Raw genomic sequence first — 26,492 nt, 5'->3', positions numbered from 1 at the left:
CTCCAATTTCCGATCGCGCTCGATCACTCTCTTCCTCCATCCGCCACACGAAGCAGAAGGGCATGGGAAGCATTTTTCGATCCCACGTCCTGCTTCCTTAAATAAAACCAAAACTCCGTTTTGAAAACGCCTGCGAGACGCTCAAATTAAACGATATGTCGGCGTTTTCAAAATGCCACCGCAGCAAAAACGACCTCCCAAACTCACCCTAAATGAAACAACATTCTACCTCAAAATTGAGTTGAAAACTATTTAGTATCGAGGGTAAAAATAAAAAAAATAATAATTATTAAACCAAAAATTGATATTAAAAGAGCATTTAATTTTCAAGCAAAAAAGATAATTTTTTTAACAAAATTACTTGAATATTCTATTCAGCCACATTTCCATTTCATTTGGCGAAGAATTCATATTAATTTAGTAAATTTTTTTTTATATGTAGCCACTAGCAATCTAAACGAGCATCACCCCTCCCAACAATATGATCTTGAGGACAAACTTTCAATTTTCAATGAATTTGAAGCAAAAACATATTAGATATAGTAGAATTGTGTTTTGCATCAATAATAATTACTCTTACACAACTTAAAATATTAAAAAATAATTGCAAACCACAATGATCAGTGATAAAGGAACATGTATCGAGAAGATAAAGAGAATAAGGAAGAAAATAGATTAGCCAATATAAATAATGCTAAAATTAATTGATGAAAACCAGACTTATATCAAACATTTGTATGATATAATGGATTATATGATTGAAAATGTGAAAGGGTTAATACATCAAAAAGAAGTAAAAATAGATAACAAAGAGTCCACCTTCCATAAGGTGGCGTAATACATTTGCATGCAAAGATGAAACAAAAACAATACCTCACCTTATTGTTCAGTCCATTCCCCTAATTCAACATAACAATTAAATACTTAGTTTATCTTAGCTTAGCCCCCAAAAAGTTTATTAACGTCTAAATGAATTTGTTCTTAGGTATTATAGACATACTTAGCAGAGTGAAACCTCAAATCATATTGCTAGAGATAAAGATATAGCAATATCAAATTCTCGAAGAGGCCTTTTCAATATATAAAAGAGAGAAGAATAATTTAAATTTGTTAACTTCATTGAACTTAGTGGTGTTTTAGTCAATCATTACTCAATAGCCTCTAAGGCATTACAACAACAACAACAACAACAAAGCCTTAATCCCACTACGTGGGGTCGGCTACATGAATCCTTTTTCTCCATTGCGTCCTATTTAGTGTCATATTTTCATTTAGTTCTAGTAAATTAAGATCATTTTTAATACAATAAGCCCAAGTCTTCCTAGGTCTACCTCTGCCTTTCTTAACACAAGTCGAATTTAAAACATCTACTCTCCTAATCGGATCATCTAATGGTCGACGTTTAATATGACCAAACCATCTAAGACGACTTTCTCTAATTTTGTCTGTCACAGGAGCTACACCAACCCTATCACGAATATATTCATTCCGCATTTTGTCTCTAAGTGTAAAGCCACTCATCCACCTAATCATTCTCATCTCGGCAACACTTAACTTATTATTATGCTTCTCTTTTAAAGGCCAACATTCAACGCCATAGAGCATTGCAGATCTCACCACCGTCTTATAAAATTTTCCTTTCAGTCTTAGCGGTACTTTTCTATCACACAAAAGGCCCGAAGCATTCCTCCACTTCAACCAACCAACTTGAATTCTACTATTAACATCCCCATCTATATCACCATAGGGAAAGAAATTAAAGTACATATTTTATTATCAATTAACTCAAATAGAAATAAGATCAAACTCAACAAGTTGATGATTTAATATTTGTGCATTCTAAATGTCATCTTTTACATAAGAAGAGCCTATAATATATTCAAGAATAGACTAAATTGTGAGATATTGGTAGGTATACATTAAATATGATATAGATATCATTAGAAATCTTGAATTTGCTAAGCTCTCTTTTGATGAGCTCATTTCAAAACTACAAATTTTCTAGATGAAGGGGGAGAGGCCATTTGAAGCGTGCAAAGGTGCTAGAGATAATGATGATCATAACATGGAAATTGTTAACTATAATTAATTATACAAGATTAACATGCTCATATAATCATATTTTATTTTATTATTTTGAAGAGAATATTAGTATTACTTCTTAAATTTTTTATATATTGTAGGAAATGTTGATACTAAAAAAATATGTAAAAACTAACAATGATTAATTAAAACTATTGCTGATGCATTAATGAGAGATGAATATTTCTACAAATGATAAAGCATTTCTTATTATTATTGATAGTACTTAACTTTTTTTTGTCATTGTTAATTTTTTTAATAGAAGTAAATGTATAACATATTATACTTCATTATGTAATGCCTTTAGTAGAAAATACTAGAATCAATAATTTGATTACATATTATAAGTTCATAGTTTAATAATTGTGTCTACAATATGCCATGTCTCTTTTAAAATAACACTTTGTTGTTGCATCCGTGTCAAATGCTTCATAATTTGTAGTATTACATGCCTTTGACATAAAAAAATCGGCAAGACCATATGCCACATACATAAATATAGTATAAAAAAATGTATGCATGAAATTTATCCATCACTAAGTGAATGCATTATGATAGGAACTCATAATATACTCAATAAAGTGGCACCTTTTTAATCAGTTATTAACATGTATTTGTAGTTGCATTCAAGCAATGTACTTTGGTATCGCCTGTTTTGTTTGGCTTGGGCTTTATAAAATTGCTTCGATACAGAAAAATCCCTTCAACGAATAGATGGTTGTAAATTCACAATTTCAACATTCTTAGCAAAATCAAGTCCAACCCATAAACATTCATTAGCTGCTCTATCATAGCACATCAAAAATTTTAATTTTGATTTAAAAGTACTTGCCAATTCAATAATAAATAACCTTTATATGGCTAATTTTTTTTCTTATTAAATACCAGCGTATTATTTGTGTCTGTTAACTCATCCCAAACCTTCCCAAAGTTGAAACTTTCAAATAGCGCATTTTGATTGCATAATAAAATTTCACTGCAAAAACAAATTACCGCATGCTAACTCAGCTCATATGAAAATGCATCTTGCTCTCACTAATGCCTAGTAACAAAGTAAAATTAGCACAACAAGAAAGACCTATGCATCCATCTAGTTTGGATGCCTAAAAGCTAGATAAAAAATAGGAATACCTTTCCATCCATGGCAGTTATTGCAGCTGAGGCCTCTTCACCAGATGTGAAAGTTATAAATCCAAAACCCCTTGACCTCCCAGTCTCCCGATCAAGGATAACCCTAGCTGGAGAAGTTGTGAATTTGATTGTTAAAAAAAGCTCTACAAAACCATAATGAAGACGGCAGAATATTCAAAATATATATATGTATACCTTCAATAACTTCGCCATAGCCAGAGAATGCTTCCCTAAGAGTTTGATCATCTGTGCCATAAGAGAGTCCTATCAAAATGCAAAAGAATATCAGATGCAATTAGAAATTAGAAATCAAACCCAGAAAGATCCAAAAATTAACAAAGCTAAAATATCGGACCTCCAACAAAGACTTTCGATGATGACATGCATCTCACTGCCTGATAGATTGAAGGTTTAGATGACAACGCCTGCTTGAGGAGACTCCCAATTTTACTGGTAAAGGCCATTACTCTGAACTTTCCAAAGAAGAAATAGATTAAACCGTAGAAATGAAATGAATTTTATCAGTATCAAAAAAGAGTCCGATGTTACATCCCATATACAATAATGCATTTTGGTTACAGAGAAAGCAAACAACTGTCGAAAACAATGGCACAGCATGAAGCAGTCGGAACATAAATCATCGAAGTGGCGGCATGCTCATTACCTTACGATGACGCCTTAAATTTTATTACTTTCTCTATTCGATTAATTCGCATAACCTGTTCATAATTCATTAATCAGCCAAATTAGAAGGCGTTTTATATTTCGAAACATTCAAAAGATTAATCAAACCAAAAGAAAATCGAAAAGAAGGACAACATCTAGCAAGATAATGCCCTATCAACACCACAGATAGAATAACAAGGCAAATCCATCTATACACCGCTTTCTGATACCAAAAGAGCTCAGTCGACCATAGAAAATTAAACCGACAAAAAAGAGATGAGAAAGTAGCAAAAAAATTGAACAGCCCCGAACACCCTACTGTAATCGATAGGCAGCATCCAACAGAATCAATCATCGAATAAACAAACGCATCATAAAGCCTAGAGGAGAGGGTGAAGAGAGAGAAAATACCGATCAAGATTAGGGTTTAAGATTCCCTTTCTTTACCTGTCGATTGCCTCCCCCTTCCCTGCTTAAAACCCTAGGGCAGGCTGAGCCCGAGGTTTTATGTATTTGGCAGCTAGACATATAGCAAAATTTATATAAGCTGAGGATCAATCCTCGCCGTTGGTGTAAGATTATTGCTTATAAAATTAGGATATTTACATACAGACCAGATAATTCTCATCTTTTAAAATTTTAATATTTAAATTTTCAAATTTATAGATAGAAAGATTTGCATACATATCATTTAGTGTGTGTGCATGTGTGTGCCGTGTACTCAGATCAGTTGGTCGGGCATCTGCTTGTCAGTTGTAAGTCCCCCTTGGTCTGGGTTCGATTCCTCTCAAGTGTAAGGTGCGGTACTCGAATTCTTAGGCGTCGGGGCTTGTATTATAGCATCCAGTCATTCCTCATTAACCATTAGCAATATATTTATGTCAGATGATTGTTGGCAATAACATTAGAAGTTGGATAGTGGTGGTCAATGAACAGGGATTGAGAAGTGATAAGCGAGCAATAACATTTGGAGGATGCTGAACAAATAATAATAGAATGGTGATGAAGATTAGGCAAGAGTGCTTATTGCGTACGAACACTGCGCTCAAATTTATAGTTTGTGTTCGATCTAGATCACTAAAATGCATCTTTTGTTTTTTTTATTATTAGAATGGGGCAAACTCTAAATATTTGAAGGTCCAATCGGACACCGCAATCCGCACGCAATAATTTTTCATTGGTCAATGACTTTGTGATGACATTGATTACTGATATGGATCGTAGACCTTAATTACCACACAGAGTATTATACTCTTCTTAGTTCTCTAAAGTCTCTCCAATTAAAATCCATGTCATTTCATTTGGAGATTTGCTTATCTGTAATTTTGAGAGTAGCAGTTTGGTTATTTTGGTCATAGTCTCAGAACACTTTAACAAACTATCTATATTATTTTCTTTGATCACAGATTATTGCGCCTTAAAAAGTCTTTGAAATAATCCTGAAGTTATTGTCAATTCTAATATGTTATGAGATTGGTGCTTGACCAAATGTATTTTTTGATGACTCAGCACCCAAAATCATTTTGCTAGAACTTTGAAGGTACATAAATTATGAAGTAATATAACATCATTTCATTTCATTTTTTTGTCAAAGGAAACACTAAAGAGATTCATTTTACAGTAAATATTTCTGTTACATAAAGTTTTCACTCAACAGAAAAGCCAACGAGAGATTACCATGCAAATTTTAACCAACAAATTTTGTAGGTAAACATACTGTCTCAATGAGAAGAATTATCTTAAAAGCCTTCACAGGTCAAATGCAATTGATATGTTTGCATAAAGTGGATCCCAGTGGTAAAAAATATCAAGCCCTTCAAAGTGCAAATGCATTTAGGGGTTGTATGGCAAGTGATGAGATTTAAGTTATTAGGATTTAATAAATCCCGTAAATTCAAATTTACTAAGTCCTAAATGGATTAAATTGCAAAAAAAATGTTTCTATATCACGAAAAAGAACTATTATGATTGCCCTAATCACCACCTTAAACATCTTATATTATTTCGACTATTGACCTTAAGTTTCACCTTTACCTATAAATATAAAAAGGACAACTCTATCATTCTTTGTAGGCTTTATGACCTCCTTGCACCTTATGTCGCTCAAAGTTCATGCTACTTTAGCCTCTCAAAGAACTATCACAATACACAACCTCAATACTTATCACTCACAGCTTAGTTTGAATGACTGAAGTGTATAATTTCATAAAAATAACATAAAACAATGAATCTACATAGAATAAGAACATATAAACCCTTACCAAAGTATTACAATTGGACCCTTGAATGAAATATAAGAAATATTATTCCAACCTCTAAGGTGCCTTAATAGTTAATATGAATATTACAAACATTTTGCATTATTGCTACATGCATCAACATACTAAACTATCATAACAACATGTGCTTTTGCTCCATATTTTGAATGACTGAGGTGTATTATTTCATCAAAACAACTCTTAGAATTAAGATCAGTACATCAACATACAAACATGAACAAATTAGTACTTCATCCAACATTCAATTAGATTATACAAAAGATGAACAAAACATGATTATTCTACCACCGATTCTCCTTCTCGATCCACCTCAAAGCTCGCCTTCTTTGAGGATTCATCATCTTCGGCGTCCCCTTGAAGAGCTCCCCTCGAAGAGATCCAACAATGCCAACTCCAAATCCTCCGGGTAATACTTAATGTAATGTTCGCGATGCCGCACCGCATCGAGATGGCTCGCATACCTTCCGATGAAAGTTCTGTAAGCTTGCAGCACCTTGAGTGATATCGAGATCCTCAAATCTTCTCTGAGATCAACGTAAGGAACAGACCAATTTATCTGAGTCCTATAAATCTCTTCGAACGCCTGGTTAAAGCGCTTGAATCTCTCCTTGAGAACAGTTTTTGAAGGAGTGCTGCAACCATGGTTGATGATGCCTTCATCCTTCAGGAAAAGAAGCACCGGATTCCATGAAGCTCGTTCGTAGTTTGTGGCGTGTTGGGTGAACTTCCGATTGTGCGAACGGATCCAGTTGTCCCCAAAAATGGGCTGGAGATCGGAGTCCTTCACCTTCTGAACCATGTAACATATGTTGTTCATCAAAAACAAGCTCTGCAGCGCAGCGTCGACGTATAACATCGATCTGTCGGTAAGGTTTGACTCAAGTATTGAGGTCACAGATTGTAGATTGGTAGTCATAGGAGATAAACCATTAGCCTCTTCCTGCAGCCCATTTTCTTCCCCAAGGAGCATATTCATGGTCACACTGTAATCTGCAAGTGCTTTGATGTAGTTCATGACATACTTTGTGAGAGGATGAACTCCGCCGCCGGCAAAACCGGTGGTTGATGTGTTTTGTCGAATCGCATTCTTGAACGCAAAAAAGGTTCCTCTCACATACTCACCAAGCCTGGACAAAATCTCATTGCACTCATTCACAACAAAAGAGCCTGACTCGTTTGGAAAAAGCAATTCGATGTCGGTGAGAAGATCGGCTAAGCCCTCATACATGTCGAGTATCCTGAAAAGCTTTTCGGGCTTAAGCGGTCCAACGGCTATGGCTTCCCCTAAGTTGAGAAATTGCATGATTGAACTCTTACAGATCTCAACAAAGCATGTCTGTCTAAGTGACACTGAAAACTCCGCAAAGATAAGATCACAAAGACGACTTTCGCTCGAAAGATAAACACGAACAAAAACTTTGAGAGCTCGGTTCCATCTCTTGATCATGGAATTCAGCGACGCCCATTCCAGCTGCAGGACTTCCTCGATGCTCAGTTTTTCAATACGAAGAACAGAAAGGCATTCATCTAGTGCATCCTTTCTGACACTAATGTAGGCTTGGCAGCACTCCTTGTCATACTTGGAAACAAACATTGTTTCAGCTATGGATCTGAGGTCACATAAAACATCAGGATGGATGAGATCGACGACAAAATCTTCGGATTTCCGGCTGCTGTCATGCTGGCTTCTACCCTGAATTGCTTCTTCTTCAAATGAGCTATAAGAGAAGTCCTCTGAAAGTTCGTCTTCCACAGAACGAAACGACATGTGCTCAGGCTCCAAAGGCTGCTTATACTGCCTCAACAGGTGCACAAACTCATCCTCAAGCCTAGACATGGCCATCTGAAGGGTGCTATCTGCGTAGCATAGCAGCTTATTGTACAAGGACGAGGTTATCAACCGATCAACAAGCTGCCGAATTTCGTCAATAACTTGCAGGAATTCAGAAGCTTCTTCAGGGTCTCGGTCCCATATCATGGATTGATCCGAATCAAAGTTGACAACTTTTTCGTGCAATATGCCGAGCCGCGCTTCGATTTCAGCCAATTCTCCTTCTTCTGCAAATGCAGCAACATCATTTATAATTGAGAACACAGAATCAGCAGGGTGAGTCATTTGTTAAAGGACTTGAAGAATTCTTTTACCTGTTAAAAGCTTCTGGTTGGTGACTTGGACGCCTACAACTGATGCACAATCTGCCATGGCTTTTGGGATAAAGTTAATGAGACAGAAAAAGGCAAAAAATCTGAGATAGTCTGTTCAGCAAACTTCTGATGCATCCGAGCCTCAATGACTCCTCATAATAGAACAAGCTTGAATCCTTTTAAACATTTACTGTTAAAATGGGAAGAAGAAGTTTATTTTAGAGTGAAATTTTGATGCTTGATAATAGCTATAGAAATAAACAAGTTTTGTTCAAAGAAAGAGATAGATATGCTAATTTAATTAATTTTTGGGATCTTATGAAAGAATCCAGAGCTCCTTTAGGAATAGAATGACAAAAGCTCCCGACTGAATTTATTCAGATTGCAAAAGAGAGAGGAACGAAGACAATCTGTAAACTCAATATAATCATAGACCGGATGGATTTAATAAAATAAGCTAACCTAGCTTGAAGACCACTGATAAATCAAACACATAAAATCCACCATACAGCCATGGATTTCAAACTTCCAAACACAATAAAAAAAAGAAAAGTCGAACAAGAAAGAAACCTAATTACAGTTCAGCTCTAGTGTAGAAAGGAAAAGAACCTTGAGTAGAAATCAATGAGCCAAGAGGAACAATAGAACAAAGAACAGACTGGAAAAGCCCTAAAAATCCAAACTTTAAGCTCCTGGGAACACAATACAGGAATTAAAAAAAGGGTACGAATTTTAGCTAAGAAAAACTTTTATCCCCCAATTTAAAAAAAAATCAAAAACGAAAACAACATCGCTCCGCAAATTACGTGGGCACGGCAGGAAGCTTCGAGGAATACACGAGCAAGCAAAGATCTCTGTCCAAGAAAACATCTTTCGAGGTAGAAGAAAGAGATAGCTTTGTCTTCCTCTACAAACCCTATTCAGTATTCCTTTCGATTGAAAAACAACCAAAAGAGGGTCACCGGAAGCTTCGTACCTTGCTCTAATGGCGATTTCGCTTCTCTCTCTCTCTCTTGAGCTGAGGCTGAGCTGACAGCGGGAGCTTCCTCGCCTCTTCTTCCGAATAAGATGTATAATATCGGAAAAGCCAAATTTTTTTCTTAAATTACGTAACGGAGATTAATTGGACAGCTGGATGGTTGTTGAGTGGGTTAGTTTCCCAAATTTAATGATGAGAGAAGCGATTCAACCGTCTGATCACGATCGGACGTTTGGGAAAAACGAAGATTAGAGGATCGAATGAATAAGGGAAGCTTTGAGTTGACTTTGTCATTGACTTCTTACTCTCAAAATTATAAGATAGAATTTAGCCCATGTTAAATTTATATTTTAAAGGAATTTTTAAAATATAAAAGTATACAACAAACCCCATTTGACTAATTTATTAAAAAAAATTGAATAAAATTATTTCAATATTTTCTTGAGAAATCTACGTAAGTAAGACAGAATTCCTATTTATTTATATCTCATGTTAAAATTTTGATGTTTACCAACATATCATTTTATCTATTTGTGAAAATATGGATTTGATTTATGATCATTGATAATTTATGATAGTTTTGATATGATAAGAAAGAATTAAGTGAAATATGAGATTCGGGTTTTAAATATGAAAGTCACACACCAGTCTTAGCCACATCTTTTGCACACACGTAGGTGTGTATAACTAGGTCATCTTGATCTGGATGGTTGATTAGAATAAAGTGGGGTGTAGTTAGGATTATCCTGTCTTGCCATCATTCATTAATTTGAGCCTGTATAAGTGTTTTCTATGTTGTCATTTTGCGTGTTTATTGGGTTTTAAGTGTGCATGCTGGTATGCTAGGAACAGTTTTTTGCAGGGAGTTATGCCCAATAGGGAAGAACAATCATTATTTGAGCTAACATCTTTTCTATAGATGTTGCTTAGCTCTCGTCCCACGAGACATAATTCAAAGAATTGAGAGTTATTTATGTAAATGCCCCTAATAATAAATACCAACCGTCAGCATTTGAAAAATCTATCAATACCTAAGAACTATTTCAATTGGTTTTATATCTTATTGAAAATTATATCATGAAAGTCATATATAATCCTCATTAGGAGCGTAAATGAGTCAAATTTAACTCTAAGTCATGCCTGACTTGAGCTTCATCTATATTAGTTAATCATATTTAAACTTAAGGTTTATATATCCGTGATATAATAGTTGAGAGTATAATTTTCCACAATAAGGTTGTAGTTTCGATTCACAAACTTAACTCTACAAGTTTAAGTCAGCTCATCAGCTCTCTTTTGATGTTGAAGCGAAAGTTTAATGTTGATTGAACCGAATATTTCAGTTAAATGAAAAAAAATAAATAATAGCAATTGTGAGGGAGAAAATGATAAATTGAAAATTAAAATGTCTAATTACACTCCCAATCCACGTCAATAGACTATCTCTAGATATTCTGAGCCGCGGAGCACATGCAATGGAAAAATCATCACTTAATAATTACATTTCCCACTTTAAACGTCACATATTAATTATGTGGGGTTGTCTTTATGATTTCCTTAATACTAATTTGAACGCACAAGAGGGCTAATATTCAACTCTATGTACATGAAATGGTCATAATTTTCTTATGTTTTATTCTTCCCCCTCAAATTTTCCATTTCAGCGGCAGTCTAGATATACATTATAAAAATAGCAAAAGTCCATTAAACATTGATATTTATGTTCATACACTTGGTGACATAAATGTGCATGAAAATATATATGTTACTTTTAAGAAGATTAATAATGATAATATGTTTGATGTTATGCTAAACTATTGAGTGTTTTAAATATAAATATAAAATTTTATGTGTGGATATGTAAATACATAAAATAGTGTGGAATGCATGTAAATGGCCCAAATATATATATATATATATATATATATATATATATATGTCATAAATTTTTAATATAGTTTAATATATATTAATATATGTTTTTTAAAATTTAAATTATATAAAAATATTATTAGCTAGTATTTATTTGTGAGAAAAATAAGGGTTTCATGGATGGATTTTTTTTTTTTTTCACCAATGGTTGTTTGTGCTTGAGCATAGCTTTCTTTTTTTTTTCAAGTTTTTTTATGAATACTATTGCGTGGCAAAAAATTTACAATGATTGAGTAATAATATAAAATCGTAGAATCCACTTTTATAATGTATACTCGAATATGGGCATACAAAATATTTTGTTAAAAATTATGTTGTTGAGTCAAGCTCACCTACCGAAGTGACTGAATTGAACCCACATGTCGAAGTGGCTCAACCAAGCCCTCCTACTGAAATGGTTGAATTGATCATCCTCACCTTCCTCGTGAAGACAACATAGCTCACGTGTGTGGGGGCAGCAAATCTAGAAAGTCATAATGATCGATAAGAATATCTTTCAATCACTCATTAAAGGTGTCATCCAATACTGGGGATCCAATGCTTTCACGCAATATCTTATATTAGTTGGCAGTACCTAACATTTACATCATAAACTTTTCATTAAGGTATTAGAGAGAGCCAAGAATACTGCAGGGGCGGAACCAACCTTTACTTTCACTGGGGACAAATTTATTATGTGTTGCACTCTCTCATGTAATCAAGGATAAGAGTTTTCATCGATACGGATAAAAAAATCACAAGACTAGCTTTCATCCAACATATATAAGATAAACAAAAGTAAAATGCAAAATTATAATGAAACTAATATTTACTTTAAAACTATTGCAAAGTTAACATACAAAAATTGTTACATATCTTTAAAGGCTTCTCTCATGCTTCATGTGATAAAATTGTCATTGAATGGTAATCTTAATTATCAAAAAGTTTTATGTGATTTTGAAGAGAGAATCTTGCCCTGGATGTGGGTGGAAGGCAAGGGGCAAGCGGGGCAAACACAATTTATGACGGCCGTTGACGTATTTCAGAGATTGTTCTATAATTTCTTTCTCTCTCATATATAAGAATGGGGGGATATTTTCTCGAGGGGCCGCTTGATCCATCTTTTTGTCTCTATCTCTGGAATCTTGTAACGTAAAAAACCTTCAAAGAGTGAGAACAAGCATATTTCATAACATCCCTCCCAAAGAATCTCACCCATCTCTCTCTCTCTAGCATTCTATCGACGATATAAGGTCTTTTCTCGAGTTTTATGTACTCACGAGCGATACGAGACTCAAGATCTTAATAGAATTAAACACATACACATACATATTGATGCCTTGTCAAACTTTTATTGATCCATTCTAACACTGAACTGGATTTGATATATTTAACTTTTAATCAGGCTGAATAAAAAAAAAAATTAACAAATTGACTCGTATAATAAATAAATTATTTTTCTTTATGAATTTTGAAATTAGAGAGCCTAGTAGTCAAAAAACTTGGGGGTGTTCAAATTTCAACAAATTTATAAAATAAATTAAAAAAAAAGACTAATTCTCTTAATTTAAAAGTCTCAAGGAAAAAAAATAATAAATTTTGATGACGAAATTAACAAATTCCTTAAGAAATAAAATATTGTAACACTAACACATCATCACAATTTTTAAACATGCCTAATATATTTTTTTAAAATTATTTATATATAGACCACAAATGAAATTTGGCGATTAAAAAATAAAAATAAAAATAAAAATAAATTCTAAACATGATTATGTGAATATAATGTAACCAAACATTGCTATGTACAAATCAAAAATTAAAAGTGAAGATAAAACCCCAAATATATATGTGATATATATATATATATTATGTAATTCTAAATTATTTGCATATATCAATATTTTAGGTGCTACATGTAATTATCCCTATTATATGATAGTTGAGAGCAAGCCTAAGTTCTTCAAATGGCGTAGAGGTAATTATATCAACTCCTAAACTTACAAAAATGTGATGTGATTCAAAAGTGATTATGTCCAAATTTTTATTTGCTTTGACAAAATGATGGACTAATTATCATATTAATTAGCTCTTATTTATAGTTAAAAACAATTATGTTTACTTTTATTTCCTAGCTAGTTCGTTTTTTTATTGTTTACTTTATTTTTAAAAATATGTTTGGTGCGTATAAATTTTATATATTTTTATTTAATATTTTAAAATATTAATTATTATCTCACGATGACACTTCATAATCAATATAGTATGTCTTATGTTAGGAGCAATATGAAATCAAGTTTCAAGTCAAAATCATTGAATATTTTTTTTATTTATAGGAGGTCAAATCTTTGATATTTCATAACATTGCTAATGATGCCTTTTGGTCTATGATTGATGGGATTAGGGGTGTAAATCGGGTTCATGAATTGAGTTCGGTTCTAACTAGAAATTGACCAGTCAAAATTGCTTGACACAAGTGCAACCCAAATATTAAACAGGTCAGAAAGCCAATCCCAAACACGATTGATCTTCAACCCGCTAATCTAAACCCAACCTATTAACCTGTTCCACACAAGTCATAATAGTCACTCGAGTAAAAATCAAGTATAGCTAGAGTCAATTTCGAGTTTGCAGGTAGACTTTGAGTTGGTTTTAGGTTTGCAGATTAATAAAACAGCGGTGCACCGCCGCCACCTCAAACGGACCCTATGAAAGAAAATCGTAGGAATTTCTTATACTTTTTATCAAAAAACATTTTTTTTTTTTTTTTCCCCCTTGATCCTTCAAGGGCAAGTTATCAAACAAATTAATTTCAAGTTAGAAAACGGAGCATTTGACCATGACTTCAAAAAATGAAGGAGTCATTTCACGTAATTTGACCTTTGTTCTTTCTACAGCCAAGATAATGTAATAAATTAGAATATTACAACAATATTTTAATCTAACGTTGACCGCTCTTTAAATTCAATTGACAATTGTAGTCCAGATTTCACAAATATATGAAATTGTGGGAAATGGCTAATTCCAATTGATTACAGAATAAAGTTTTTTACGATTTTAATACTTTAAAATAATTTAATGTATTTTTTTTTTAATTTTAAAATAATGATATTTTGATGTGATATGTAGGGGTGTAAACGAATCAAACACGAACAAACAGTGCTCGTGTTCCGGTTCGTTTGAAATATAGTTTGTTTAAAATAGACTCGTGTTCGAAATTTTTCGTGAAGGATATATTCGTGTTCAGTTTGATTTGTTCGTAATTAGTTCAAATTGTTTCGAAAATTTTCAATTTGACAGTAATAAAAAAAAAAAGGAATTTATATACATATCACTAATATATTTAGGTCTTATATGTATGTATATGTATATATATATATATAGAATATGGTGGTATATATATGTAAATGGCCCTATTTTATACTGATTTACTATATATATATATGGTGGAGCACCGTTGTGTGGCTTTGGGGTATAATAGAATAAGTTGTTTTTCAAAATAATAAAATTAAAACCCCAAATAATGTTCTTTCCACAAGGATCACTATCATTAAAGTTGCTTTAGCTATTTATAATTTATCAGAAAATTAACACTTGTCATTGCTGAGCACCTTTAGCTGAAGATGATGGTGGTGGAGATGGCAGAGTCAATATACATATAGTTAAAAAAGTTATATATTTTTTTCTAAAAAATTATATAACACATTTTTTTATAGCCATCATAATTTATTGTTATAAATAGTTTCTCGCTACTAAAATTTCTACAAATTAGCTTGATAATAGTTCCCCAAACATAGCGTTGGTGACGATAAACTCTTAGGATATGTTTGAGGTGGCTGCGATTTTTTAAAAAAGAAATTGTAATGTTGTGGCGAAGAAAACAAATATTTAGAAAGCTGCAGTGAGAATTATATATATATATATATATATAATCATATAGTAGTTTTTTTATAGTCATCACACTTTAACATATTAGATTAAAAAAAAAAAAAATCTCATCACATAAATTTCTATAAAACAATAATAAAGTAGTTCTTTGAATAGAGTTGTGGCGGCGTCATAAAACAAAAAGCCTACAGAAAGCTGTCCCAGACAGTACCTTTGTCAGCTTATCTGTATTTTAATACGATCTATTGTGATTTATATTATTTTATTGTGCATCAAATCTTTCATGTTCTATGTTGTATTAATGGTAATTTTTTATGAAATAAAAGAAAATGCACACCCAATACATTTCTTCTTTTGGTGCACCTTAAAATAATATCTTAAAGCCATGTCATCAATCTCTATTTATAGAAAAAGAATAATATTTATCATGGTTGATGCCTTTAATGACCTTCTAGCATCAACTTGTTAATACTTATGAATTATTTTAGATTTATGTAATTGATCTCCATTTAATAAAATAGAAAATAATATTATGAGAAAAAAAAACTTGCATTATTTCAGCTAGAACAATACTATAAGTTTATAGAACTTATCTTGTTTCCACAAGAAGTAGTGGAGCACCAAAGCCAAACACTTAGGATATCATAGAATATGCTCCTAAGCTTTTGTTGGATTTCATATGAATCATTAAAGTTGGTTTAAATAATTTGGATTTATTAGAGAATCAAAACAAGTTGTTATCTATAAGTTTCTTTTAAGCAACATGGTGAGGACTTGGGAATTGGATGCCTATAATATATAAATTATGTGTATGTTAACATAGGAAGAATATTAAAGAGGAAAAATTATTTTAAGTAAGAAAAATCAAACAAGAAGTGGTTTTTAAATTAGCTTAAATCAATTTATTTGATATATTTATATATATATATATATGCATCGTTATAAGAATTTATAAGGATTAAATTTATGCTATAAAAAATGGCAAGATCATAATTTATACTATTTGCAATTGAATATTGGATCCTAAAATCCTAAAGTGATGAATCATATGTTTTTTTCTCATATATTAATTGGGGTGTTTAATTAATAAAAAGGAGCGAGAACTCACTAAAAATTGACTTCAAAATATGTTTTAGAGATCAAATGAATTCTTAATGATATGAAAATGTGCAGTTAAAATGGCAGTGTACTCATAACAACTTTAAGAAAATAAGAATATGTAGATTGGAGCAAGTTTGGAGTTAAAATCAATCTAATTAGTTTGCAATAAGTTTATAGGAAAGAAGATGTGTGAATTCTTCTTTAGTGGTAGGCGTTTATCCCATCTCTTCTCCTTTTTGTTGGCATTATTAGCGAGATTTTTACCATGATGATAAAGAATTCTCAATTGTTAGGATGAATTGTAAGAAGCACTCCCATCAAAATGATTACTCCATTCACCAAGGTTACCTATTCTAGGGTTAACCAATTGTGCATTCGTTACACTTCCCTTCATCAACAAATTAGTCTCGACTATCACTGAGGAGGATTGGCAGCTCATGCGGGTAGGGATCGAACTCTCCAACTTGTCCAATCTAAATTCTTTTGGCCCAAATTGCGAAGTGACGTGTGACTATTTGTGGAAAAGTGTTTGGTGTGCCAACTTTATAAAGGCACAAGTTAGAATATCGGTCTTTACCTATCATTAACTATTTCATATTCCCTTTGGGAGGATCTTAGCATCAATTTTATTTTGGGTCTGCCTTGCACCAAACGCGGATCCGATTTCGTCATGATGGTTGTTGATCGTTTTTCCAAAATGACTCATTTCGTAGCTTGCAAGAAGATGTATGAAGCTTCCAACATTGTTAAAATTTTCTTTAAAGAGATTGTACGCCTACATGGCATTCCAAGGAGCATTACTTTAGATCACGATGTCAAATTCATAAGTTGCTTTTGGATGGAATTGTGGAAACAACTCAAGACCAATCTATGATTAAGTTCAGTTTATCACCAACAAACAAATGGGTGAATTGAAGTTTTCAATCCATCGTTAGGAAACATGATTAGTTATCTTGCAAGTAGCCAACCAAAATAATGGGAAATCTATTTGGGGCAAGCAAAATTCGCTTTTAATTCTTTGGTTAGTCGTTTAATGGGTCCCTCTCCATTTAGCATTGTTTATACCAAAGAACCGAATCACTTAGGGTCCGTTTGGTTTGGTGTCTAGAGCGCGGTGAGGGGGCTGGCCGCGAATTGCAACCGTTTGGGCATACAAGCCGTGGCATCCTGCCGTTTTGGTTAAATGCGGGTCGCGGATCGAACCCCCGGCCCGCATTCGAGAAATGGCTTATTATTAATTTTACCCCTTCGTTGCTCCTTTGCCCTACTGGCCTTTCCCTTTGTTGACGTCGAATCTCTCATCACTTCTCTGTTGTTCGACGACGACTTCCCTCGTTGCTTCTCTACTATTTGGTGATGCCGTCCATCGTCGCTTCCATCTCCCGGAAGCCGTCCCAAACTGGGAGATGGGGAGGATGTAGGAGAGGGTTTCAGGCATAGAGGGGAATAGTAAGAGGGAGATAAATTTATTAATAATTAATAAATAACTATATATATTAACATTAATTAAAAAAAAGATAAATTATTTTAATAGTCAATTAATAATTAAAATTATATCTTAAAATTTTAAATTCTAAATAATTTTTTATTTATATAAGCTAGATCTAAAAACCTTGCCAAGCCACCTCAAGCATGCCTACTTGGGAGAGCCTTCAACCATTTTAATTTTAATAGTGTTTTCCATTTTTTTAGCAATCTTGATACTCACTATTAAATGAGTTGTATATATGGATTTTTGTATTGTTGTGAAGTGGATTTTCGTTTCTGAAGTATCAAATTTATAATTATGACGGTTTTGTTATAAACAATATTACTACACAGACATATAATCATTTTTTCAGAAACAACTGTCAAACATTTGTTTTCAAACTGTAAAAAACAAATAAACAACCAGTTTTTCCGTAGCACCTTTCCCGCAGTAGCTTCCCAGGGCAGGTGCTGCAAACCAGCTTTTTAAATAAGTTGAAACTGCCTCAAACAGTTAGTGGATGTTGCCATCATTCCAAAACCAAAAATCAACAATGCCAAAACATGGGTGAACAACTTTGAATCTATGTTGCGAGAAGTCAAAGATAAGCTCACAATTTCCTTAGAATACTACAAACAACAAGCTTAGGAATCCTGAAGGCAAAAAATCTTTCAAGAAGATGACCTAGTTATGGTGCTACTTCGCAGAGATTGTTTCCCACAAGGAGTATATTCAAAATTAAACCCCGCAAGATTCGACATTTTCCTATTAGCAAATGCATCAAGGATAAAGCTTATGCTCTTAAACATCCCCCAGATCTCAGCTTTTCATCTACATTTAATGTGTCTGATCTCTATGCTTATCATCCACTTGATGAAGGGATAACAAAAATTTATGAGCTCGATTCGAGTTCCTCGAAGATGGAAGGGAACTGATGCGGCTATTCCATAACTAGATGTGAATCTTCTAGATACACTTGGCTACTTATCTTTATTTGCTTAGTTATTTGCTAATAGACCACTTATGCTAATTTTACTTTCTTAATTACAAGTTATGATGGGAGTGGTCCCCTCCAGTTAGTTAGCTAAGCACTTCTGATATTTTCTTCAACTGGGAATGCAGAAAACTTCTGTTTCATCTTCTTCTTATTTGCTTCCTGTTTTGTTGTTCTTGGTTTTTGATCCATAGGTGCTACACCACTAATGAAATTGTAATCAATTTCTATATGCTTGGCCCAAGCATGCAATACTGAATTATTAGCAAGAGCCATGGCAGAGACATTGTTGCAACATTGCTTCGTTGGTTTTTGTTGTTCAACACTCAACTCCTTGAGAAATCGACGAAGTCATGCGATATCAGCCGTCGCCGTAGCTAAGGCGCCCCATTCCGTCTCCGTGGATGACTGAGCTACGATTTGCTCTTTCTTAACTGTCTTAAGAGATAGGAGCGTGACCAAGAAACAAAATCCAATGGTGTACTTTCGGTTCATCGAATGGCCTGGCCAATCAGCGTCGGAGTATATTTGTAAGGAGAGGTCCCCATGTTTGATGAGCATCCTGGAGCCAAGTGTTCCTTGTAGATATTGTAGGAGGCGTTTGAGAAGTTGGTAGTACTGATTTGTAGGATTAAGGTGGGGGGGAGGAGGGGGCATGTTTGGGGGAAATTCCTCAGGTTATTTAACAGAAATTTCAATGTGAGCGGTATAGTGGTGGTTGGCATTGATTCCAGGAAGGGGGGTGTCATGGGTTTCAGATAATGGAGACGTCGACATTTGTGTTGAAAGAAAAAGAGGTTTTAGGGTATATATGAGGAAGAAGAAGATGATGGATAGATCTTTATCCTTGCAGAAAGATTGATTGATGATCTAAACAAAACTGCTGGAATGAACTAAACAACACTATCCCATAACCAGCAAGTTTATAGGGAGTTGGGCGAAAGAAAGACTCAAACAAAAAAATTTTGCTGAAATGCACAACATATTAACTACAAACAAAGTGAACAATCACAGGAGAGTGTTTGTAATATTTATTTTGGTGTATAATTATTAAAACTGAAAATCAAACATAGATGGTGCAGCTCGATTTCATTTTGTTATGTTTATTTCGGTGTATATTTTGAAAATCTGAGTTTCAATCATATATCAAACTGAACTAAGCTCACCTTTGACATTTCTATAAAGGCTCAAAGATCATACACATTTCTATAAAGACTATATAATACAAGAAGGAGGATTATTAAGAAAAGAAATAGAAGAAAGGAAACAAAGAGGTTAAAGTTAAGAAAAAAAGTGAAATAAATAGCACAACACAAGCAAAATTCTTTTTTAATTTTTGGAGTGGTGAGCAGTTGAAAATGCAATTCTGTTAATTGTGAGCGGTTGAAAATGCAATTTTGTTAATGTTAGAGTGTTCCAGCTCAAGCAAACAGTCACATGTAATAAACAAAAATGTTTTGGCTTTAGAAAAGTTCAGTAAAGCAAATAGTAGAAAAATGAAAACTAGTAACAAAGCAAATAGTATTTCTATACGCAAACATGTTTTTGAATGTAGAAAAATGCAAATTGGTAATTCAATACACACAATATAATTTTTAATGTAATATTTTTCAACAAGTAATTAAAAAACAATGTTTTCAGCTTCAGAAAACTTCAATAAACAACCAACTACCATGTCAGATGAAGCACATTGAACTTGCAAATTAGTAATACACAGCAATGTTTTCAGCTTCAGAAAAGTACAGCAAACAAGCAAATAGCAACAAAAATAAAACTTTCTATACATATAAATAAAAAAGTATCAGAATTTTGCCGCTCCAACAAGAAAAAAACATAAAGAGAAAAAAAAAATTGCTAGACATTGCTACATATACTAGCTTGATCTTTTCATCACAAGAAGGCTGCTGGGCTGAGATTTACAATAATATGCTGAAGAGAATGTACAAACTCTCCAACAGTTCGTTAATCCAACCAATTTCTTATCATTCGCTTTTTTGACCAAACTCTGCTTCATTAACCATCTTCTTCATCACAAAAAAGCAGCTGAATTGGGATTTACAACAATATGCCTAAGAGGATGAGCAACATCACCACCACCTCCATGTTTGACAAACTCTGCAGGAGTAAGAAAGCTTCCATGGCACACACAAACTATCCACACTTCCTCCCCTTTCCCATATTTGTAGAGGAAACCTTGTATGCTTCGCCCGTTTGGACCCTCCACTTTCGTCGACACCATCGGCATCTTTGTCGTGCTCTTGCTGAGCTCACCGGTCCCATTGTTGTATCTTCCACCATTGTTCTTTAGTGAAAGGGGCTCATTACTCATAATGACATTGCTGATGGTAGGTGTTGCTGATAATGGTGAAAAGGGAGGAGATTTGTGATTGTTTTGTTCTGAGATTATCATGAACCTGGAAGGGCTTCTGGTTTCTGAAGCATGGCTGAATCCAGTGAGTTCAAAGCCTGAGGGATGGAAGAAGAAGATACAGTTTTGTTCAGGAAACAGTTTATAGTTCTTCAAAGAGGAAGCTAACTTCTCTTAAATCAATGCCTGGTTGGTGTATAATTGAAGAAGCAGAAGCAATACATTAGAAGTAGGAAAAATGTTTGTGGATAGAGAGGAGCTCTTTAATCCAAAGTGTAAGCTAATGAATTAATTAAAAAAAAAATTACATACGTAGCACATAATTCTTAGGTGTTTACATATCTTACACATAAACTTCCATATTTACACGTTCAACACTTTGGTCTTTAAACCTATGCATGAAAAGATGTATTTTACATTTAAAAAAGAGGTAATAGTGCTAGTTTTGATGTGATATTAAGGATTTGAGTGCTATGTGTGTAAATATGAAAGTTTAGGTGTGGTGTGAGTTTAGGTGTGAGATACATAAATACATAAGAATTGTGTGTTATGTATGTATATGGCCCATTAAACAATCAATTGTTGGTGCATAAGAAACTCAGGATTTGATTCAATTCTGATGTGTGACTATTTTACTTCTCATATGAAAGCACTTCACATCAATCTCTCTCACACACATAGAGTATGTATAGATATAATTATATGTATGTATGTATGTGATAACAAACTATGAATCTAAAGGGCACGGGCATTTACATACATACCATCCAATTCCTATGTATTTACATGTCTAACATCTAAACTTTACATTTCATATTTATACCACCCAATTCTTCATATTAGATAAAAGAATACCACTATTTTAACATTTAAAAATTGAAAGACACCTTTTTATGCGTAGGTAAGATGGCATATACTTAAAAATTAAAATTTAGATGTTAGATATGTAAATACAAAAGAAATAAGAGATGTTTATGTAGATCTTCCAGCCAAATGATGTAGTGAAGAGGCCTAAAGGCTCAAAAGGGCAAAAGTAAATGGGAAAAATTGCCGCTAATAACAGTTGAACATAGCCAGCCAGCTAAAAAATCAACATGGTGGATAAAACAAAGCATCAATCAATCCTCACAATTAACTGCAGATTTGATGCAAAAACAAATAGAGCAATTCTCACAGTGTTTTTAAGCGATTTATCTGATAATATACTTGCAATTATCCTATGAAAAAATTGATATTTGATTATGCATACAAATAAAAAATAAAAACTCTTGTATTGAATTCAAAGTCATGAATTTTACTTCACTTCTCATTTCATACCTTGACCTGCTCTGTTCTCCAACTCCGATCCTCCCGAAGAGTTACTCCCCTCAGACACAACAGAACCCTGCGACGCCAGCGCCATACCTTTCGTCAACGTTGGAGACATCCCAGCTCCGGCCATCCACCTTGATGCCGCAGGAGAAGGAACTCCGTTCGCCGGGCCACCACTTCGAACCAACGAACCCTCATTCTTAACCTCAAATCTCCTCAATTTCAAAACCTGCCCCTCCTTTAAATTCTCATCCACTCTCTCCCCAGCTCCTCCAAAACACCTTATCTCATCCCACTTCCTCTTCACCTCCATCCTCGTCTTGCCCTGAAACTCCTCCTGCGGCAGCGAGCTTGTGCGGAACAGGGAAAACAGTGGCGGAACCTCGCAAGGGAGGATCGCTGGTATGGAGGAAGATCGCAAGATCCGATTTTTATGATTGTTGGATGAGTTGAAACACCCGCCAAGCGAAAGACCGAGCTCGATCTCATCTGAATCGCTGCTATTTGCCTCCGCAGCCTCATCTGAAGCGAACCCGCCGGAGAAGCGCAGGAGCAGGTCTCTAGATCTGGAGGCAGAGAGCATGCCCCTAGTTTCTGCACACACCTCTGTTTTCATTGGATCTATCCTCAAAACTGACAAATTTGATGAAGCGGCCACACTAAATCGCTATGATGACAAACACGATGAAGGACCGTCGGCTGAATTAAACAGCATGGCAAAAATGATTCTGTTTTGTTGAAGAGAAAGAGAAAGAAAGGGAGGAATTTGATGAATTTGATGAATCTTCCACACTAAATTTAGAGAAAGAGACGGAGTCTCTGACAGATCGCCGGCGGCGAGGTATGAATAAGGCGGAGTGAATCTGAAAGCTTGAGATTGGAAAGAAGTAACTGCATAAAGAAATCACTTTTCATCGAGAGGAAGGAAAAAAAAAGAGAAATTTAGATCATATATATAGTAACAGATCACAGAATCAACTATATGGAAATCTGAGGAGTCGCCGGCTGCGGGGAAGAGAGAAAGCGAAGAACAGATGCCGTAAATATAGGCGTTTCGGATGGATCGCAGATAAACGAAAAGAAACTACGATAATGCCCCTCAATGTTGCCAGGTGTCAGTGAAAGGGACAATGACACGTGGCAAAGAGAGTAAAGAGCTTTATCGCGAAACAAGCGGCGCAAACGGCCCGCCGGAGCCCGGTGGTATACACGTGTCGATACTTTAGCGATTTCGATTCGACGGATAACGAGTTTTAGCGGGACACGTGCGAAATTTTTTGTGGAATTTCTGAAAACTCACGTGTGAGGAAGTTATATATATATATATTTATAAAATTTATATATATATTAAATTTATAAAATTTAGATCATTGTTCATATAAATACGAACAATTACACATAGGCCTAAAAAACTGTGATATTTACAAATTCACCGTTCAACTTTAAACCATCAAACTGATGTATTTACATCTGTCATGATGAAATCATTAAGAATATGATTAAAATAAAAAAATTATGAGTTGGAATTTACGGTAAGATTTGAGAGAGAATTTGAAAAAGTAATGAAAGATGATGGTTGATTTATAAATAAGAAGTTTAGAGGTGACCAGTTTGTAATCGCCCCTTTTAAATAAAGAATTTTGAGAGTTAAGAATTTAAAATTTTAATTTTTGCAATGATATTTTTCTCTCTCCCAACTATTTTCCTTATAATCTCTATATAAATTCTTACTTTAAAATTCTGATGCAACTCACAAATAAAATAAAATAGAATAAAAATATCTATAGAAAAAAAAAATGAAATATTCTATAAACATATTCGTGTTGAAAAAGGAATTACAAGCCGACAATTTGGGAGATTTGCAAATCTCATTTTTAAAATAGCAACAAAAGAATCTTTATATTCCATTGAATTCTCTTGAGCAGCATTTATTATCATCATTATAAAAGATGACATGGGATGGTGACCAATTCAAGTTTAGTCCCTAAAACGGCATAGTTGCAATTGGGGCGACACATCACCAAAACTTTCATTTGATATTTTGGTATTGGATGACTTCTAGACTTGGCTAATCAATTAAAGTAATATGCTATAAGTGTTTTAAGTACAAAAGTATATCATTTTCTCATAGCTAGGAGAGTGGACTTGTTGTTGTACACCATATACCATATACAATGCTTGTCGGTATGCATCGTACATAAAAAGATGGGTGTTAGGAACAATTGTCATATTCTGTTTAAGATGATCGTAAGCAGTGGTTGTTGGTGGCATGTGGTCAGCGATGAAGGTGTTGACGGTGGTCGGCGGCTTAAAGTTATCGTATAGTCTTTGACTGCTACACAGGGGTCGACGATGGTGGAAGGTCTGCGTCAACAAGTAGGAATGATCGGTTGTGGTAGACTCGTAATTAGAATGGGAATTATCGTAGGGTCTTCAGTTCATAATGAGCTCTAAAATTTCTTTGCTTCCCTTTCTCCCTCAAGTGAAGAGTTGAGTGCCTTAATGACCTCATAATCAAGTGATGTTGGGCTCGTTGGATTCCTCTTGTCGAGACTATTTATTTGACTATAAATGGTTCAACTTTGGAATTTATTTGACCATTCAATTGTCGATCCAAAGTCTCTAAATATGTTTTAATGGTTTGATTGGAGTCAGACTGAAACAATTTTAGTATCATTGGGTTCGTCTCGTCGATAAAGTCATTTTAATTATAAGCCTACTCAAAATGAAACCCTAAATGATCTTGCATTTGGATATGGATTATTTATTTTTTAAAAGTTGCATGAAGATTCATGCTGGATTATACAAAATTTCTTGATGACGATTCAAGAATAATTTTAATAATTTTTTATTTTCCATTGGTTACTCTCTAAGATTTTATGAGCATACAAAGGAACAACTCATAATTTGACGTAGTAATTGATGTGTCCTAAAAGGTCCGCAGTGGTAGAGTAATGAATTATCGTCTTAGCGTTGCACAGAAACTCATCACACACTCAGATAATTAAAAAGGGAAATAAATAGGTGGAGGCATCTCAATTTGACTTGGAAAACCCTAGAAAAGAGAAAAATTATGAGGCCTAGCCCAATTGAAATAATCTATTATGAATGATGACTAGGTGAGTACATAGGTTCACTTTTCTCCTAAATTAAAGAAAATGAAGTTACGAAGATGATCATTGTAAATTCACAATATCGGTTCATCGATTATAGTTGTAGTCTGGTTGTAATTAGTGTAATTCTCGGTGATAATAAGTTGCAAAGGTCATAGTCGATTGGTATGGAAGCAATAGTCTACCGTAGATGTTAGAGAATGTGTTTGTAGTGCCAGCTTGTCTTATAGGTCGTAGTTGTAAGTCATAATAACATATGCTTGCTTTAAGAACATCGATTAACCACACAGGTCGTAGTACAAAACTATTGGAGCTACAAGCCACATAGGTTGTAATTAGTAATGTAGATCGTATTGGTGAAATGTGACGAGTATTTTTTGTTATTTTTAAAAAACTCAAAGTCATCTGCTCGTCTCTATATATGTCGATATCTTATGATTTCCCTTTCAAAATAAATCTCCTTCTTGAATTATTTAACGATCTAAAGAGAACAATAATTGATAAAGAAGGGTTATATGATAAAAATAGACAAACAAATTTAAAAAAGAAATATGGAAAACTTAAATATTTGTAATCCTCGTGTAATAGGTCAAGAGTATGCATCCTAGCAAGATCAAATCGAAATACCTCGAAACATGATATTCATGAATAAAATCTCAATATAAGCCACCCATAACCAGAGAACCAAAAAGTCATTTTTGTTTTGGGGTCAAGAGCACTCCTAAAGAAATGTATCCCTTTGGTTAATTACATATTATGGGATAACCAAGAATACTTACAATAAAAGTGGACCTGCTTATATTATCATATTCGGTAAATATGTCACTAAAATGATGGTTATTTCATAGGAACATCCTAATGCTTTCAAAGCTCTTGCTAAGCTACGGGGCAAATATTGAGTTTTTCACATCCCAAATGGGTAGCGACTCATCAACAGACATGGCCTACTAAATAATCAAGTCGACTCATAGGATTCACGCTATGTTTACATGGCCTAACTGGGCCATAAGAGCTACGAGGCACATTATATGCGTGGATATTCATTTATTGGGCTTA

General features: G+C 34.0%; 3 protein-coding genes across 5 annotated transcripts in view; all 3 read right to left on the bottom strand.

Annotated features, from left to right (window-relative positions):
* LOC110031952 (glycine-rich RNA-binding protein 3, mitochondrial-like) overlaps positions 1–4,420 on the bottom strand; it is a 15,363-nt gene extending 10,943 nt beyond the window's left edge. The window contains exons 1-4 of the mRNA XM_020735405.1: positions 4,327–4,420; positions 3,569–3,686; positions 3,409–3,477; positions 3,214–3,320 (exon numbers count right to left, since the gene is read on the bottom strand). Coding sequence (XP_020591064.1) covers positions 3,214–3,320; positions 3,409–3,477; positions 3,569–3,686; positions 4,327–4,407 — 375 coding nt within the window. The 5' untranslated portion in view covers positions 4,408–4,420. The remainder of the gene's footprint in view (positions 1–3,213; positions 3,321–3,408; positions 3,478–3,568; positions 3,687–4,326) is intronic.
* A 1,789-nt stretch (positions 4,421–6,209) lies between these two features.
* On the bottom strand, positions 6,210–9,359 carry LOC110031999 (exocyst complex component EXO70B1). Of its 3 annotated transcripts, none has more exons than XM_020735491.1 (3): positions 9,110–9,359; positions 8,304–8,493; positions 6,210–8,216 (listed from the first exon to the last, which is right to left on the bottom strand). In XM_020735491.1, exons 2-3 carry the CDS (start codon positions 8,359–8,361, stop codon positions 6,496–6,498), a joined length of 1,779 nt encoding a protein of 592 aa, XP_020591150.1. In that variant the 5' UTR covers positions 8,362–8,493; positions 9,110–9,359; the 3' UTR covers positions 6,210–6,495. The 3 variants fall into 3 exon arrangements, with proteins under 3 accessions (XP_020591150.1, XP_020591149.1, XP_020591151.1); XM_020735490.1 differs by having other exon boundaries at positions 9,280–9,359; XM_020735492.1 differs by lacking the exon at positions 9,110–9,359 and adding an exon at positions 8,913–9,045.
* Positions 9,360–20,534: 11,175 nt separating this feature from the next.
* LOC110032027 (ninja-family protein 1-like) lies at positions 20,535–23,093 on the bottom strand. The gene is made up of 2 exons (XM_020735531.1): positions 22,330–23,093; positions 20,535–21,110 (listed from the first exon to the last, which is right to left on the bottom strand). The coding sequence occupies exons 1-2, from the start codon at positions 22,937–22,939 to the stop codon at positions 20,674–20,676; spliced, it is 1,047 nt and encodes a 348-aa protein (XP_020591190.1). The 5' UTR covers positions 22,940–23,093; the 3' UTR covers positions 20,535–20,673.
* Positions 23,094–26,492: the final 3,399 nt, after the last annotated feature.

The sequence above is a fragment of the Phalaenopsis equestris genome, unplaced genomic scaffold, assembly GCF_001263595.1.
Source record: "Phalaenopsis equestris unplaced genomic scaffold, ASM126359v1 Scaffold000873, whole genome shotgun sequence".
NCBI classification, from domain to species: domain Eukaryota; kingdom Viridiplantae; phylum Streptophyta; class Magnoliopsida; order Asparagales; family Orchidaceae; genus Phalaenopsis; species Phalaenopsis equestris.
This window is presented reverse-complemented; position numbering and strand designations above follow the sequence as displayed.

Coding starts and splice junctions, on each gene's coding strand:
- LOC110031999 (XM_020735491.1), bottom strand. CDS start 8,361: ATGGCAGATTGTGCATCAGTTGTAGGCGTCCAAGTCACCAACCAGAAG. Junction 8,217..8,303: donor CAACCAGAAGCTTTTAACAG/GTAAAAGAATTC, acceptor CTGCATTTGCAG/AAGAAGGAGAATTGGCTGAA.
- LOC110032027 (XM_020735531.1), bottom strand. CDS start 22,939: ATGAAAACAGAGGTGTGTGCAGAAACTAGGGGCATGCTCTCTGCCTCC. Junction 21,111..22,329: donor GGAGAACAGAGCAGGTCAAG/GTATGAAATGAG, acceptor TCCATCCCTCAG/GCTTTGAACTCACTGGATTC.